The 15,443-nt window shown below is 34.7% G+C and overlaps 1 protein-coding gene and 1 long non-coding RNA gene across 2 annotated transcripts in view; one reads left to right on the top strand and one right to left on the bottom strand.

Moving 5' to 3' along the window:
- LOC107035744 (adenylate cyclase type 6) overlaps positions 1–15,443 on the bottom strand; it is a 136,025-nt gene that overhangs the window by 8,682 nt on the left and 111,900 nt on the right. The window contains exons 7-9 of the mRNA XM_029125920.1: positions 13,682–13,831; positions 10,486–10,607; positions 8,097–8,189 (exon numbers count right to left, since the gene is read on the bottom strand). Of these exons, the coding sequence (XP_028981753.1) occupies positions 8,097–8,189; positions 10,486–10,607; positions 13,682–13,831 (365 nt within the window). The remainder of the gene's footprint in view (positions 1–8,096; positions 8,190–10,485; positions 10,608–13,681; positions 13,832–15,443) is intronic.
- The window catches only part of LOC107035747, a 30,876-nt gene that overhangs the window by 10,737 nt on the left and 4,696 nt on the right, over positions 1–15,443 (top strand). The gene's annotated exons all lie outside the window — the stretch shown is intronic.

The raw sequence follows: 15,443 nt of genomic DNA, 5'->3' as shown, positions 1-15,443 counted from the left end.
GGGGAGGGGCGGGGAATGAGAAAAACTTTTCACTGCAAGTCATTTTTTCCGTTCCACTCCTTATCTGAATTATTTAGTGACTATCGATCGCTGACTTATTAAACTTTCACTGGAATTACTTAGGATGAGAATGTACGGCACATCGATTTTACCGAACATCCTCATCCCTAGCCCGTGATTTTCCCGAATATTTATCTTTCTCGCCGATTGCACTTCACTGTATGGGCTCTTCATCGTTGCTCGTTTTATTGAATTTTTCGAGTGGATGTAGGTGGAAATTTTATGCATCGCAGTGGATCGAGGGGTTTTCAGTTCAGCTTAAAATGTAGATTTTATTAATTCTGAGGGGATGATTTGAATTGATTGAATTGGGTGAGCCAATGCAAAGGTTTGTTTGATATCAATGCTACACTGTGGACATTTTTAGCTGGATTTTTCGGTACACCTCTTCGAAAATTTTATGATATTTTAATTGCACTGAAATTTCAGGGAATTCCGTAGTTGAAAATTCAACATTCTATGGAAAGGTCAATGGAAACTGTAGATTTGAGGGGAAATATTCCATGCAAATTGGTAGAAATCGTGAAAATTCAGGTCAATATTTTATGAATTTTTAATTAATTAAAAAATGCTCAAAAATTTAGAATTTCATCGAACTTTTAGTAATGTGAAATTTTATTATCTCTCTCGTCCTCAATCAAATTCTATGTCACTCCTGAAAATTACTGGTCAACTATTCACGAAATTGCACCCATATTTCTCAGGATTAAAAAAATCGAATTCTTCAATATTCCATTGAACATTTCAATAGAATTGGCCCAAAACAAATAGAAAGTTCAATAGAAATTCAATAGAATTTTCTAACGAATTCGCTAGGTTTTTCTATAAATTTTTTTAGTGCGTGTTGACCGGTTCGGTATAGAATATCTCACATTAAAGTTCGTAAAATACGCTTCAGACCAAAATAAAATTTTTGAATCTCCACTGGGCAGAATTTTGGTGCACAACACAACAAAGAAATGAATTTCAGGCCGCTGTAGTTCCATTGGTTTGAAGGACACCCCCCCTGCAGTCAGCTATCGTAATTAAATTAAATTCCTGCATAAATGGAATTTAATAACTCAAGACTATGCCTCCAAATAATCACAATAAAATAGCCAAATATTTGTCGATTATCGCGATCACAAATTCGAATACACATCTCACCCTAGTTTCCACCCGAATAATTTGAATTCCTATGAAAACGTTATCCGAGAATCTAGTCGCTGAATATATGCATTGAGTCAGTCTTCTGCAATAATTCCGGTAACGCATTGCTAGGCAAATTACTCAGTGATAATCGCACGCTAAACTAATGCTGGATACAGAAAATCATTGTGCTATCATGCGTGTCAGGGCATTCCCCCCTCCGGACATTATCAGATATCAGGAATACAATTGATCTATCACCACGAGCGTCATCTGTATTTCAATGCGGATTAAATGCAGTGGTATAATTCATGCATGTCCATCATTCTGTCTTGAATGCATGTCTCGTTGAATGGAACCTGTAATTTCATTACGTATTGTATACGATGAGGGGTCTAACACAATTCTAGGCATTTTCTGGTAATTTCGATGTCGGAACGTCTCATATTGTCGAAACTTTGTGATTGGGTATCCCTGATAAATGTTATGTCACAAATTCGGTGAGGAGAAAAGTTTTTAGTTTACAGTAAAAATCGCAGATTTTCAGGAATTTGTTCTACTAAAATTTATAAGGAGAAAGATACACGGAGAGAAATTTTTGATAAAAATTATCCTGCCGTCTTATAAAAGTATATCATGAGTCTCGTTTCCTCATTTCTATCCCGAAATTTAGTGAAAATTCATATATGATGATCAAATTTTATTTTACGTCAGAGACATTGTATCCTGATAAAAATAACATTACTGTACAGATAGGGTAAAATTTATTATGCGTCAGGATAAAATTTCTCTAACGTAGAATAAAATTTGATCATCATATATTAATTTTTACTAAATTTCGGGATAGAAATGAGGAAACGATGACTCATGATACACTTTTATAGAACCGTAGGATAATTTTTATCGAAAATTTCTCTCCGTGTATACACAAAAAATACCTTATTTTAAAATATCTAAAGTCTTAGAATAAGATGTGCAATAGTCTTAATTTGAAACCTGCACGAGGGAAAAAGTTGAATAAAAATTACCGAAAAATCGTGGCAAATTTTACTATGCGGAAGGGAGTCGTGGAACGAAATATAATTAAATGAAACAATACCTGTTTGTGGAGGATATTTTACGATTCGTGCGCTAAAAAAACATATATGGAGGCAAAAATTATCCTTCTGTAAAGTAAAATTTCCCATGCAGGCATACTGAGAGAAAAACAAACACGTTGTCAAACAACAGAATCGCTAATTGAAAATTTCCAAAAAAGAATTTGTTTGGCTTGAATTTGAAAGTCCCAAACATGAATAATCGTTCTGCTTTCGACAGCAACAAAATATTTGGCTAAAGAGGCGGATAATTCACCCCAGACGGTGCCTGTTCAGGATGAAAATATCTCATATAGAGGAAAATTTATCAACAAATATTTTATCCCTAAGTTACAAGATTGCTATCATATCATTATTATTGTTTCATTTAAGGGTTCATTTGTTGTCTGTGATTATTAGACAGTCGAAACGAAAAACTACTGTCCCTTGTTTCGCATAAAACACAGATTTTTCTTCAGCAAAATACGTATGGGAGTATCGAATAACGAAGGAGTAGTGCTAGAAATGACATTTCTTGCGTGTACAGAGAATGCAATTTTTTTTGAACTACTAAATCTATTTTTGCGACGAAAATGTTTCATTCCGGCGCAGTTTCTGCACGTTTGGCACAAAAAAGTCCTTTTTGATAATTTTCAAAAAACTATTTTCTTGGCACAAGTAAAACTTGTTTGAGATCTTTGTCGTTTTTTTCTCAGTTTAGGGTATTTTTGGTTCCGAATGGACGCATAGTAATCGTCCAATTTACAAATTGTCTAATTTTGATTGGAAATGGTGTAGAATGGTCTGAAATGTAAAAATACGAAATTTGGTGACCATGTCTGTATGTGAGCATGTCCACCGCCATCTTTCCGGCGGTCAATTTTTAGAGAATTGAGTAATTAAGTGGTTAAAGTAATTCCAAAAAATCTGAAATTTTGATGGGTACAGGTCTTAACGAGGACTAACTCTGTTCAAAATTTCAGCCCGATCGATCTAATAGATTTTCAATGGAATGCAGGGTAAATTTAACAGTTTTGGCACAAATTGCCCTCACGTTCACTAAATTTTCCCGAACCAACGAAAAAGAAATCGCTATTCGTCTAGCACTTTTTCCCTGGTATAGGGAGAAAAAGTACTGAAAATCGAGTTCGCTCCGCGATTACTTGACTTGTTCGGTAATTTTTCTCTAACTTTTTTCTCCGTGTGCAAGTCTCGGATGGAGAGTTTCGAAAGTAGTAATTTGATATTTGCAGATCTCAATTTCAGCTCACTGGAAGTCTTCAGTTGAGACTTTGAAAGCTCTTAATTTGAGACTTTCGTAGACTCGAATTGATAGATAATTCCTCTAAAGAAATATAACATTTGTCTTTCACACATCAAATTGTGTTGTTCAATTGTGTTGTAGCTTAGTCGGTAAGAGTGCCCGGCGCGTATCTGGGAGACCCGGGTTCGATTCCCGGCTGGGTGAAGCGGAAATTTTTTCTCTCTAAATTCTAATTCTCTTAGAATTTTTTTTTTTTTTCAATATTGAATTCTTACTAAATTTTAAGGAAAAAAAATGACTTAATATACACTTTAAAGGGAGGTTCACCCCAAGAAAAAAACTTTTTCTTTTTTCGAGAAAAAAAAATTCAAATATTATGTTTTGCATGATTTTTCCTCAGGAATCTGATTTTGTCGGTTAAAATTGTCTCCAGCCACTCAAAATTAGTGAGTCGAAGTTTTTTAAATCGAAAAGTCAACTTAACCAAAATTCCCTACGTTTTTTGCATATGATCACAAATTTTTGCTCCTGAACATTTTGAAATTTATTCGTTTATCAAAAATTTGATTAATCTTTGAAGAAAAAACAATTGTTGCCCTGAAAATGATATGTCAACATTTTTTTTCTCTAAAAACTAAAGTTTTTTTTGCCGAGGTGGACCTTCACACATGAAAAAATTCAATAGAAATCCTAGCGAATTCGCTAGAAAATTCTATTGGAAATCTATAGAAATTCTATGGGATTTCTATAGGATTTCTATTGGAATTCTATTGAAAAATTCCATTTGTTTTTTTGCGCGGCTTCAATTGGATATTCAATAAAAAAAAGTCAATAGACAAATTTTCCAAGTTTTTTCCGCTGGATTTTAGTTTATTTTACATTGCAGAATCCGAGTGGAAAAAACTTGGAAAATTGATGCCCAAGCATTCTTATAAAAAAATTCAAGCAGAAATTCGAAATTTATTGATTTTTTCTTATCGAATATCTATTGAATTTTTCTTATCGAGTAGAATCAGCGCCAAAAACGAATAGAATTTTTCAATAGAATTCCAATAGAAATCCTATAGAAACCCCATATAAATTCCAATAGAATTTTCTAGCGAATTCGCTAGGTTTCCTATTGAATTTTTCCAAACGTGTTCCCTTAATAAAACATTATCATCTTCATCAAACTTCTTATTTCATGTGCATGTCTTGATGGCTTCTCAATGATCATCGAGAGATATCAAGTGACAGTACCACATTTCCTTGCAAACACAACGGATGTCTTTTCTCTTTACTCACTCTGGGATTCTACAGACGATTCCATTCTTCGTGAAAACCATACGGGTTTCCTCTCCCAAAAGTTTGGATTTCGAACGGATGGAACACTCCGGTCTGCTAAGGGATTTGGGAGTGTCTCGTCTTTGTAAACTTTGGACTCCTTCTCGCCCTTGTTTTACTTGTCTGGACCCACATGATTCATGCGCTGGTTACTTCGGTAATTGGATTGAATTTTTTCAGGACTTTGTTCGAATGTTCCCCCCAGTTTTTTCGGGTAATTAAAAATTTGGATGATTATCCGAAACGTGGGTTCAATTACAATGCTGCCTTTTTTGGTGTATTGTGTTCCTTTCATTCTGCTGATAATGGTTGTCCTCGCAGAAATTTCGGCAACCGAGTTATTGTTCCACCTATATGTACCAGAGAGGTGCAGGGGAGTGGCATGTTTTTGAACCATCAATAACCCTTCGTTAAATAATGTGCGCGGGATGAGTTTGAGTTCCGTAGAGGAAAAAACGTTTTGATTTTCAGGCACACGCCTCTGATTAGTGATGTCGTCAAGTTACACGATAAAATTTTTGGATAAATGATCACGGTCAGAAAAAACATCGAACGTTTTGGAATCGTCGCAATCTCGAAAAATCGTTACGCTATATCGGCGATATAAAAACATAAAAAACCGAAAAAGTCGAGACCCAGGCAAAATAAGTGCTCAGAAAATCGTGACGAGATGCACCGATCCAATGTCTTTGGAGATTGCAACGATCCCAAAACTTTTGATGTTTTTTTAGACAGCGATGCTCTATTCAAAAAATTTATCGTGTAGTCTCGAGGGCATCACTACACATTCTATTGGATTTTCATTTTCCTGAAAATCAGAGGCACTGTTAAAAATTTTTGTCTGAATTTTCCGTGCCAAATTCCGGAAATTTTTATCGTGTTCCAATTCCAATGAAATTTCAGGAAATCTTATCATTGAAAATTCAGAATTTCTTGGAAAAATCAAACAGAACTGTAAATTTCCGTGCCATTTTTCTTTGAAAATGAATAGAAAACCAGAAAATTCTGGTAAATATATTTTTGAATTTTCCGGACAGTGACACTGAATGCGATTTAGGGGGAAAAATGGGGAAATTTCAGATTTCACTGAAAATTCAATTCAATTGGACACTGAATATTCATGTCAGATTAGAAATTTAAATAAATTAGAGAATTCTTTTCATAAAGGGGCATAAAGCCCCTAAAGATTCTTGAATTTTACTGAATTTTCGGTGAAACTGAAAATTTCGGGATTTTTTTTCCCTAAAACGCATTCAGTGTCACTGCCCTGATAATGAGAGAAATTTAATACAGAAATTAAATCCATCAAATTTCTGTATATTTCTTCATTGACAAATCAATTATGAAGCTGGTGAGTTATTTCTACGTTCCGTTCCGTAAAATTTCTCAATCGTAGGGGAAAATCTACGGAACGACTTGTTGTCCCCACAGCGGTGAGTCATCAGACGGGTGGTTAATTTTTACGGAACAAATCGTAGAATTTACGTGGCGACTCGTACAATTTCATTTCCGACTCACACTTTTTATTGAATTTGACCTCGCTCGCGGATTACGTTTCGAAACGTAATTTTCACGTATTTTTCTGGTAATTTTTATTGAATTTTTCTCTCCACGTACAAAGCTCACATCAAGATTCGCGCAGTATTCTCTAAATGAACAGAACTCTGGCGGAAATATCGTTCGGAAAATCTCAGCAAATTTTACTGTCCGAAGGGTACTGCGGAGCAAAATGTAATTCAATAAAAAAAAATTGAAGTGGAGAATGTTTTTTGAAAAGCAGATAAACGTCCCCACACTGAGAGAAAAAATTATTCCTGCCAAGGATTGATATTCTCGTCAGAAGATAATATTTTTTCAGAACGAATTTTTCCAGGACAGTCATTTTCAGAGAGTCCAAGTCTATCCTCAAAAATTACAGTGATATTGAACAATCTGATTATTATGCTACATATGACCTTGACAAAATGTTCTCCGATATCTTCCGGATTTTACAAATTGGCGATTTTCTCAGGTAAAGAAAATTGGAATAATTCCAAATGTTAATAATTATTATTGGAGTTTCTTCGAGGTCATATGCAGAAGAATATTCTTATAGATCACCATAATTCTCACGCTTGGAACTGATTTCGGCGCACCTGGAAATGACTGGCCTGCAGAAATACGTTCCAAAAGAGATATTTTCTTCTACTAAGAGTATGAAAAAGATATCCAATAACATTACCAATAACATTTTCTAGGAAGGAATAAATTTTTTTCTCAGTGCGTCATCGGCAATAATTGCCAAGGTCTTATCATCGTCCCATTCAGGAGACTGACTCGTACTACAACAATCCTCGTTGACTCACACCCCACCAATTCTCCAGAACTACGTATCATCCGCTATCAATAGAGAAGGCATTCCCTTCGGAAGGGCTTCCCCACGGTATCATGATCTGCGGATAGTAGAGGGTCGGTTACTGTTAATAATCAATGGAGAATTCCAAGACGGAAATATTCGAATAGAAAGGAATTGAATGCATCGGAGCTGAATCGGAGCAATATGCATAAGAAACGAAGACGAATGGAGGTAGGTGGAGCAGAATAGACTACGATAAATCTTCAATATCACCTAGACAAACCATATGAATTGGATCAAGTTGATCGTATTTTGAAGGATGAAGCATGGAGCTTGGAAATGCCGGGATATTTGTCAACTTTTATTCTGATAATTTCGGGTTATTGATGATCGAATCAATGCCCGATTCTTCTCGATTTTGCTCTACTATTATTCCATGAGTTGAGAAACGTACTTTACGCGCAGAATAACTTTTTGTTGTTGTTAATTATCATTATTATTGCTATTATTATCAATATTTCATTGCTTTTAGGATACATAGTCCGTTTGCAGGGGGAAGTCTATTGGCTAAAGATGAAAGAAACGTGAAGTTGTTTTATATCGAAATATCTCGAAACTGCCTCACCGCTAATCCTCAATTCTGATTGGTCAATGAGTCACGTGAAGTAGTCGCTGAAAAAAATCCCCGATATTTTCAAATTCTTCAAATGCCAACAATTTTTTCTGCGTCATATTTTTCATTTTTTCTACTGATCAAAAGTAATTTTTTTTTTGTGTATAAGATAATATACCCCACTGTTCTACATTTACCCCAAGACCTTGAACCCCCACTATGGAGCCTCCATCACCTCAATATTACACTCTAAAAATTCGAATCATTCTATCATATGCAAAAATAGGAAAATCTCACCTCGCAAATAGTTCATTGAGCAGCCGCACGAGTTCCTCAGCAGTGCATTGATCGGATAGTGACGTGAAGCCACATATATCCGCAAACAGAATGCTGAAAAAAGAATTGACATACATCACACATCACATCGTCTTACTTCCACGATAAGAAAATCCCCGCATTTCCCTCTTGAAACACACAAACAAAATTTGCACGGTTCACGGCAGACACCCCCGAGTGTTAAACTCGGGGAATCGCATGTCAAGGAAAAGTAAAAAATCCCCCAAACCCAACCTGCAGACAGTCTCTCTCGTTTATCCACGAAATTCTCGAGGCAATTTTGAGGGGAAAACATTGAGGAGCATAAATCATGCTGCTAGGCCTCCTCGTGTCACCGGAATATGTCTCCATTCTTTCAAATAAAAAAAAAATTCTCTCACACTAATTCCCCCTCCACCTCCCCCTTCATCTGATCGAGGAAACTCCATTGAAATCAGAATTGCGGGTGAATATCATATTTACTCACAAAAATTGCTTCTCGCCATTTCCAGAAGCCAACAATAGCCACTCGCCAGCCAACACACACTCAATGAATAGTGTAACAATAATAATAATGATTGCTTTATCAGAAATTTACCCGTGGCGCTTGTTCAGTGAATTGAATTACCAGTTATACAAAGAGCACGTTGAAAGTTGTTTTATAATTTATTTCTACCTCACTTGAACCTCTGTTCTCGTCTCGCGGAATGAGTCTTGTTTCATGGAAAAGAGATGGTGGGAGAAAAGTCTGGCAGATGAAATGAAAACAGCAATACTAGAGACGAGTGGAAAAGGAAAATCGTCACGGTGTGGTCAGCACTGTTAGGGGAAAATTGTAATTGCATGGACTTTTTGTATTAATTTTCAAGGGAGTGACGGTGAGGTCGACTGGAGAGGGGAATGATGGTAATTATTTCGTTTTCTTCACTGTCTTAATAATTATTTTATGTGTCATTAATAATGTCTTCTTTATTAAGAAAGATTTGTTTAGGTTGAGAAAAGTATTTGATACACGGAGAGAAATTCTTTAGAAAAAATTGAGGGTGAATGCTGGAAAAACTCATAATCATGCGTCTGTGAAAAATTCGAATGGTGTTGGGGATGTTGAAGTATCTTTTACAGTTTGGTACAGGTCACACTATAGATTCACCCATTTTTAGTCATCAAATGGAAATTACATTTTGCACTGAATCATGATTTTTTTAAACATTCGTTGTTTATAAATCAATAATTGAGATTGTTTAACCTTTCGGAAAGTTTATTTTTTTAGGCGTGCAATCAATTTTTGTAAAATTCGGAGTATACTTTTAAAAGTTTTTTGAAATTTCATAGAAGATATTCTAGTAAATCTCATGAGAGTGACAGTGAATCAGATTTAGGGAAAAAATAGTTATGAATCTTCAAGTTTTGAGTAGAATTCACGCAAATCCATGAGTTTTCATTGCGACTGAGATGGAAATTTCACAACTTGATTGAATTTTTAATGGAACATGAATATTCTGAAACAAAATCACATGAATTTTCAATTTTTCCCTGAATTTTCCTGATGTTTCGGAATTTTCACAGAATAATTTAACTGAAAAATCCAGTATTTTATTGATTTCCAGATCATTTGAACCGAAAATCAATGGAATATTTGATTTTTTAATGATAAGATTTCCTGCAATTTTAGTGGAACTTGAACACGATAAAAATTTTCTGAATTTGGCACGGAAAATTCAGACGAAAATTTGTGTCTTCCACTGAAAATGCAATGCATCTAGGAAAATGGCGCATTTGAATTAAATTTAACTCCTCAACGTTGATTAATTCATTCTCTTTACCATCTCAACAATTATTTTATTTCTTATTAATAGTCTTTATTTGGATCAAGAAGCAGTTGTTCATACTAATGAAACTATTCAATAGATTGCAAAAAGCATAAAAATTGAGTTTAAGTTTAAATAACAGCTTCACTACGATCTTAATTACGTTATTTGAATTTACTCATCGATTTGATTCAATTAACCATTTCTCTGAGTATGAAAGTTCGCATTTTCCAGCAGCAGGAAGAACAGAAAAAAATAATCAAAACTGAATATATTTAAACAAAAAAAAATTCAAGGAATGAATGAAGAAATTAAATTTATGATTAAATGATTTTTAAAAATACATTGTAAATTCAAGAATATATTCTGCTGCATTTTCATGATTTTTATCTATTTTTGTCACATAATTGAACTAAACATTATCGTTTTCATTGATTTGTCGTTGAAATTTCGAGTTTTCACGACGAAATTCCTTGAATTATCAACAGAACTGTCCCTTGATGAAAATTTCCAGGACGAAAATTTTCAACAATGAGAGAATAGAATAGAAAATAAACCATTACCTGACATTCTCATGCCTTTGAATGTAGATTTTATGAAACATGGTGTCCTTCGGTTTTCCGGCAATATCGGCCTTCATTTCCATCGCAACGTGCCGCGGTAATACACTCAGTAACAATCGTTCCTGAAAATAGAAATAATCAACGATGTAACCGAGGGTTTGGTACAATTATTAATTATTAATATGCGCCGAATTATTTCTACGAAATTAACTCGATGCTGAAAACACTTTCATTATTTCATGAATGAGTGCAGCACAATACCCGTCCCTGGGGGATTTAACGTGGGCTGGATTCACGGTGTGATCGGTATGGATGATATATTCATGATTCACGATGCTTGTATTGGTTATTGTTTGACAGAATCTGAAAATTGGTGGGTTCGTGAATATGAACTCGCGTGTTCACTGTGGTGAGTCGTATAATGGAAGAATGATAATACTCTTGCGTGGTGGGTGGAGTTCGTTTGGTTTAATGATTCAGTGGGTCATCAATTTGTTTTGAAATTGGGTATGGTTATACAAGGTTCTGTTTCGGGATTTATCTCTCGATTAGCAACAAATGATCGCTGATGACCTGGTTTGGGGGTGGACATACGAGAGTAAAGTCGGTGACCGAATAGAGTAACTTTTCATCGTGTATAGTAGAATTAACATGCGAATTAATGTGTTAATTTACTGGAATGAATGAAGAATTAGAATCAAAATCTGCTGATGTACTTTAACCCTTCAAGTGCGGCATCTATGCTACATATCGACCCTTTCTGTGATTAACAAATGTTCATTATCTTTCGTACTATTGTAGACATCGAAATTAATATTGATATTAATAAAATTATCAACACAATGCGACTCGATTTTTTCTCAAGTTATTTTTAATATTTTTCTTCAATACATAAACAATACGGAACTGAATTCGATGTCAGATGCATATTCAACCCTCTCGTTTATCGAGCTAATTTTCATACAAAAATTACGAAATTTATACCGAACATACTCTATACATTCCTTTGTCGAATGGCACAAACCAAATTTCGATTCAATGATTAACTGATTTGTTATCAACAAATTTCCGACAATCGCCGATCATGGCAACCGTTTGTACTGTTGAACTGAGATTAGTTACAAGTTTTGGCACTTGCCTCTACAAGAGTGAGAGGATAAAGCCACTAGGATTAGAAGAAGAAGAAGAAGAAGAAGAAGAAGAACTGAGATTGATCTTAAAAATTTCAGAAAAATCTATATAAAGGAATACCGTAATTAAACAACTTATTGGTGAAAGCTCAAGATTATCATTAAATTTTAGATGATAATTTTTTTATCGTCAGTGTAGAAATTGTTGCATATCACGAATAAAAAAATTCAATAGAAAACCTAGAGAATTCGGTAGAAAATTCTATTGGAATTCTATGGGGTTTCTATAGAATTTCTATTGGAATTCCATTGAAAAATTCTATTAGTTTTTTGCGCTGATTCTATTGGATATTCAATCAGAATGAGTCAGAAGATAGCGAATTTCTGTTTGAATTTTGCTCTTAAATTTTTTCTATTAGAATTGTAGGGGACAAAATTTTCCAAGTGATTTCCGCTGGATTTTGTTTTGTTTTGCATTATAGAATCTGAGCGGAAAAAACTTAGAAAATTGATGCGCAAGCATTCTTATAGAAAAAAATCTGCTTTTTATCGAATTTTTCAATAAAATTCCAATAGAAATCCTACAGAAACCCCTTAGAATTTCTATAGAATTCCAATAGAATTTTCTAGCGAATTCGCTAGATTTTCTATTGAATTACTTCATACGTGTATTGAACAGCGAGTTCGAGTAGACGGGAGAAAAACCGACGTTGAGAGCAAAAAATTCTAATATTGGGAACATATTTACAAATAATTTCCCCTGTCTGAAAATTCGGAAAGTTTTGAAATCCAAAATGTCACCAAGAGCCTCAAAAAGAACGCAATAATCCCCGTTAAAAAATCGTAAAATTGAAAGCAAAGTAGATGAGTCGCCCCGACATCTCATAGAAAGGATTATAGCCCCTCTTTCAACCACAGAACATCACAATCCCGCGAAGATGATGAAGTAAAGGTGATATTAACAATTACCACCATATAACTCTCCCCTGGAATATCTCTCTAATCATAAATTCTCTCTCTCTTCCTCATGTACACCCGATTCCGCCTCACCGAGAACATAAATAGCCTCATTACGCAGACGGAGTAATGGATCCTGACACTGACCATTATCCTTATTTGAAATTCTCTCTTCATAGTGTCCTCCGAGTTTCCAAGTCTGTTTCAACTTTCTCAATTCTCCCAGAATGTCAAGGAGATCAAGAGAGTCATTCAAAAGGGATAATTGTGCGGCATTATGTGCATGCATAATAGTTTCATGATGAAACTGGCCAAGCTCAATCATCCTCGATGGAAAGAAGAGGATCAAATCCGGTAGATTTAATCTTTATGATAATAGGACGGAGCTTCCGAATTTTGTAATCAGACTGAAGGGAACTCTACCCAGTCACTGGGAAATCGCCGTTAATTATACCTTGATCCGTTCCGAAAGTTAATTCATAGTGGGGCCGGAGACTCATGCATATGCAAATAAGAAGTGATTCTCATCGTACTTCGTTGAGTTATTAATAATTTATGAGGGATGTCAACTGCAGTATCAGCCGAGTTGTACCACGTGTGCAATCGTTTGTGACTGAAATATTTTCACTGGAGTGTTCAGCAGAATGAGAAGGTTTCCTGACAATAGGAAATTTACATTTGAGATGTGGGAGATTTGTGGAGCACGGAAAAACTTGCAGTCTCTGTTATTTCCTTTTGTAAAAAAAACATGGGCAATATCTCAGGTTTGAGTTGAAATCATCAATTATATCTGTGATTGAAAAATACGAGCTTCATCTTCATCGTAAAAAAACCGGAATGAAAGATTTGATACTTAAATTGGACACCCAACAAATACGGGATCAAATAATTTCGAATTACACTAACTCGAGAGGATTGATTTCACCGGGAGTTTCCGAGTGATAAATTCCAAACGCCCCTCCACCCTCATGAAACTCGACTGGATTCCCAGGAAAATCTGGGCTTCACGTTATCCGAGGAATTTAATTGTGTATTGTAAAGTGAGAAGGACGAATATGTAAAACAAAGTGACATGTAATTTCATATCGAGTTATTCGTGGTATGAATACCTGTTGTTGATTTTCTCGTTGCGTGGTCAGCCGGGCTTCGACGCATTGACGTGTTTCCAGGAAAGCTTGTCTCTGGGCTAACTCCCGGGGATGATGCGTTAATGCACCAGCCACGTTCGTACCGCCTACGACAACAATCGAGCTCAACAACTGAAACATAAAGGGATATGCTTTTTACCCAATGTCTCTAGCTCACGTGAGAGGAGAAATGCCATTCTAGTGATAGTTCCTTTAACAGACTTTCCATTCCCAATTTTTCCATTTGCACTTCCTCTTCTTCAAAATTATTTTATTTATTGCTTGGAAATGAAAACAATTTTTGGTAAAATTATCTTGAAAATTGATTAAGCGTTAGGAGTTATTTGAAGATTTCCTTGTCATTAATGAAAATATTAAGTTGATTTTTTTCCACCCAAAATAATACCTTATTTCAAGATTTTAAAGACCTTAAAATAATATTAGAGATAAGATTTTCAAAAGTCTCAAGGTCAAGTCTCGTTAAGACTTTGATGATTTCAATTTGAGACTTCGGAAAGTCTTGAAACATTGAAAAGTCTCCATTTGAGATCATAAGTTTCAAAATGAAGCTTGTTTTTTCAGTAAATTGTTCATTTCAGTGGAAATGTTTAAATTATGTGATATTCATAATTTCTTCATTCCAAGTAAATTGTACTGTAAATTGTAAATTGTTTGTTGTAATTGTATTTGTATTAGAATCAAATCCACAATTTACTTGATTTCATAATGACGAATTATTAGACGTAACTAGATAGAAGTTTTCCCTTCCTAAACAATTACTTCATTTTTAATGCGCGATAGGGTACGCATAAGAGAATTCTTTTTGAAAAAATTTCCAGAGTTCTTCCATTTTTTTTAAATTTTTCTTTGGTATTATTGGAGTTTTTTGAGTTTTTTTGACGTTTTATTGATGAGGATAACTGGAAAATAAACATAGAAGAAATCTTATATAACTGATGTCAACTAATTATTAAGAAGAGGAGGAGGACTCTATAGGTGTAAAACAAAGAAAAACATTTGTAACACCAAAGAGATGAATAAATAAATAAATATTTACTTCACTTTTCCTATCAATTTCAATAATATTTTTGTGGGAAATTGATAAACTTTCCACAAACTGATAAAAATGGAATGAACGATTTGACCCAAATAATTACAGCAAAAATTAATGTCTTAATTTCGCACACCTTTTGTAGACATTTTTCAAAAACTAAAAAACGTCTGAATGCAATGAAAATTTATTTGAATTTCAGACATGAATTTAAATGTTTAGTCACCTGTTCGTCTGAAATTCAGACAAATTTTCATTTTATTCGGCTCTTTTAGTTTCTTAGTATCTGAAAAATGTCTGCAAAAGGCTTGTGAAATTCAGACATTTGTTTTTGCCGTTTGAATCATAAATACTGAGTCAAAACACCATTGAATCTGCGACAAAGTGGCCACTTAGTCAATCAACCACTAGTTTTTATTCAACAAACATCTCAATGACCACAATTACGATTTTTTCCATTGCTGTTACCCAAAGTTTTCTCATTCAATCCACTAATTCTCTCCGGGCAATGATAAAAGTAGAAACTCCCATTTCGCACAGACGTTCATCTGCTATTTATTAACCTCATTTCCCCTAATCTCAAGGACAAAAAAGCACTAGAGCGCATTCGAGTCACGAATATCACATTTTAGCTTAGCATGAGAAGAGATTCACCCCGGGATTTTGTCTCAAGAGGTAGAGTAGCGCGGTGGG

This window comes from Diachasma alloeum, unplaced genomic scaffold (genome assembly GCF_001412515.2).
Source record: "Diachasma alloeum isolate Michigan unplaced genomic scaffold, Dall2.0 Dall_scaffold_00200, whole genome shotgun sequence".
Classification (NCBI taxonomy): Eukaryota; Metazoa; Arthropoda; class Insecta; order Hymenoptera; family Braconidae; genus Diachasma; species Diachasma alloeum.
This window is presented reverse-complemented; position numbering and strand designations above follow the sequence as displayed.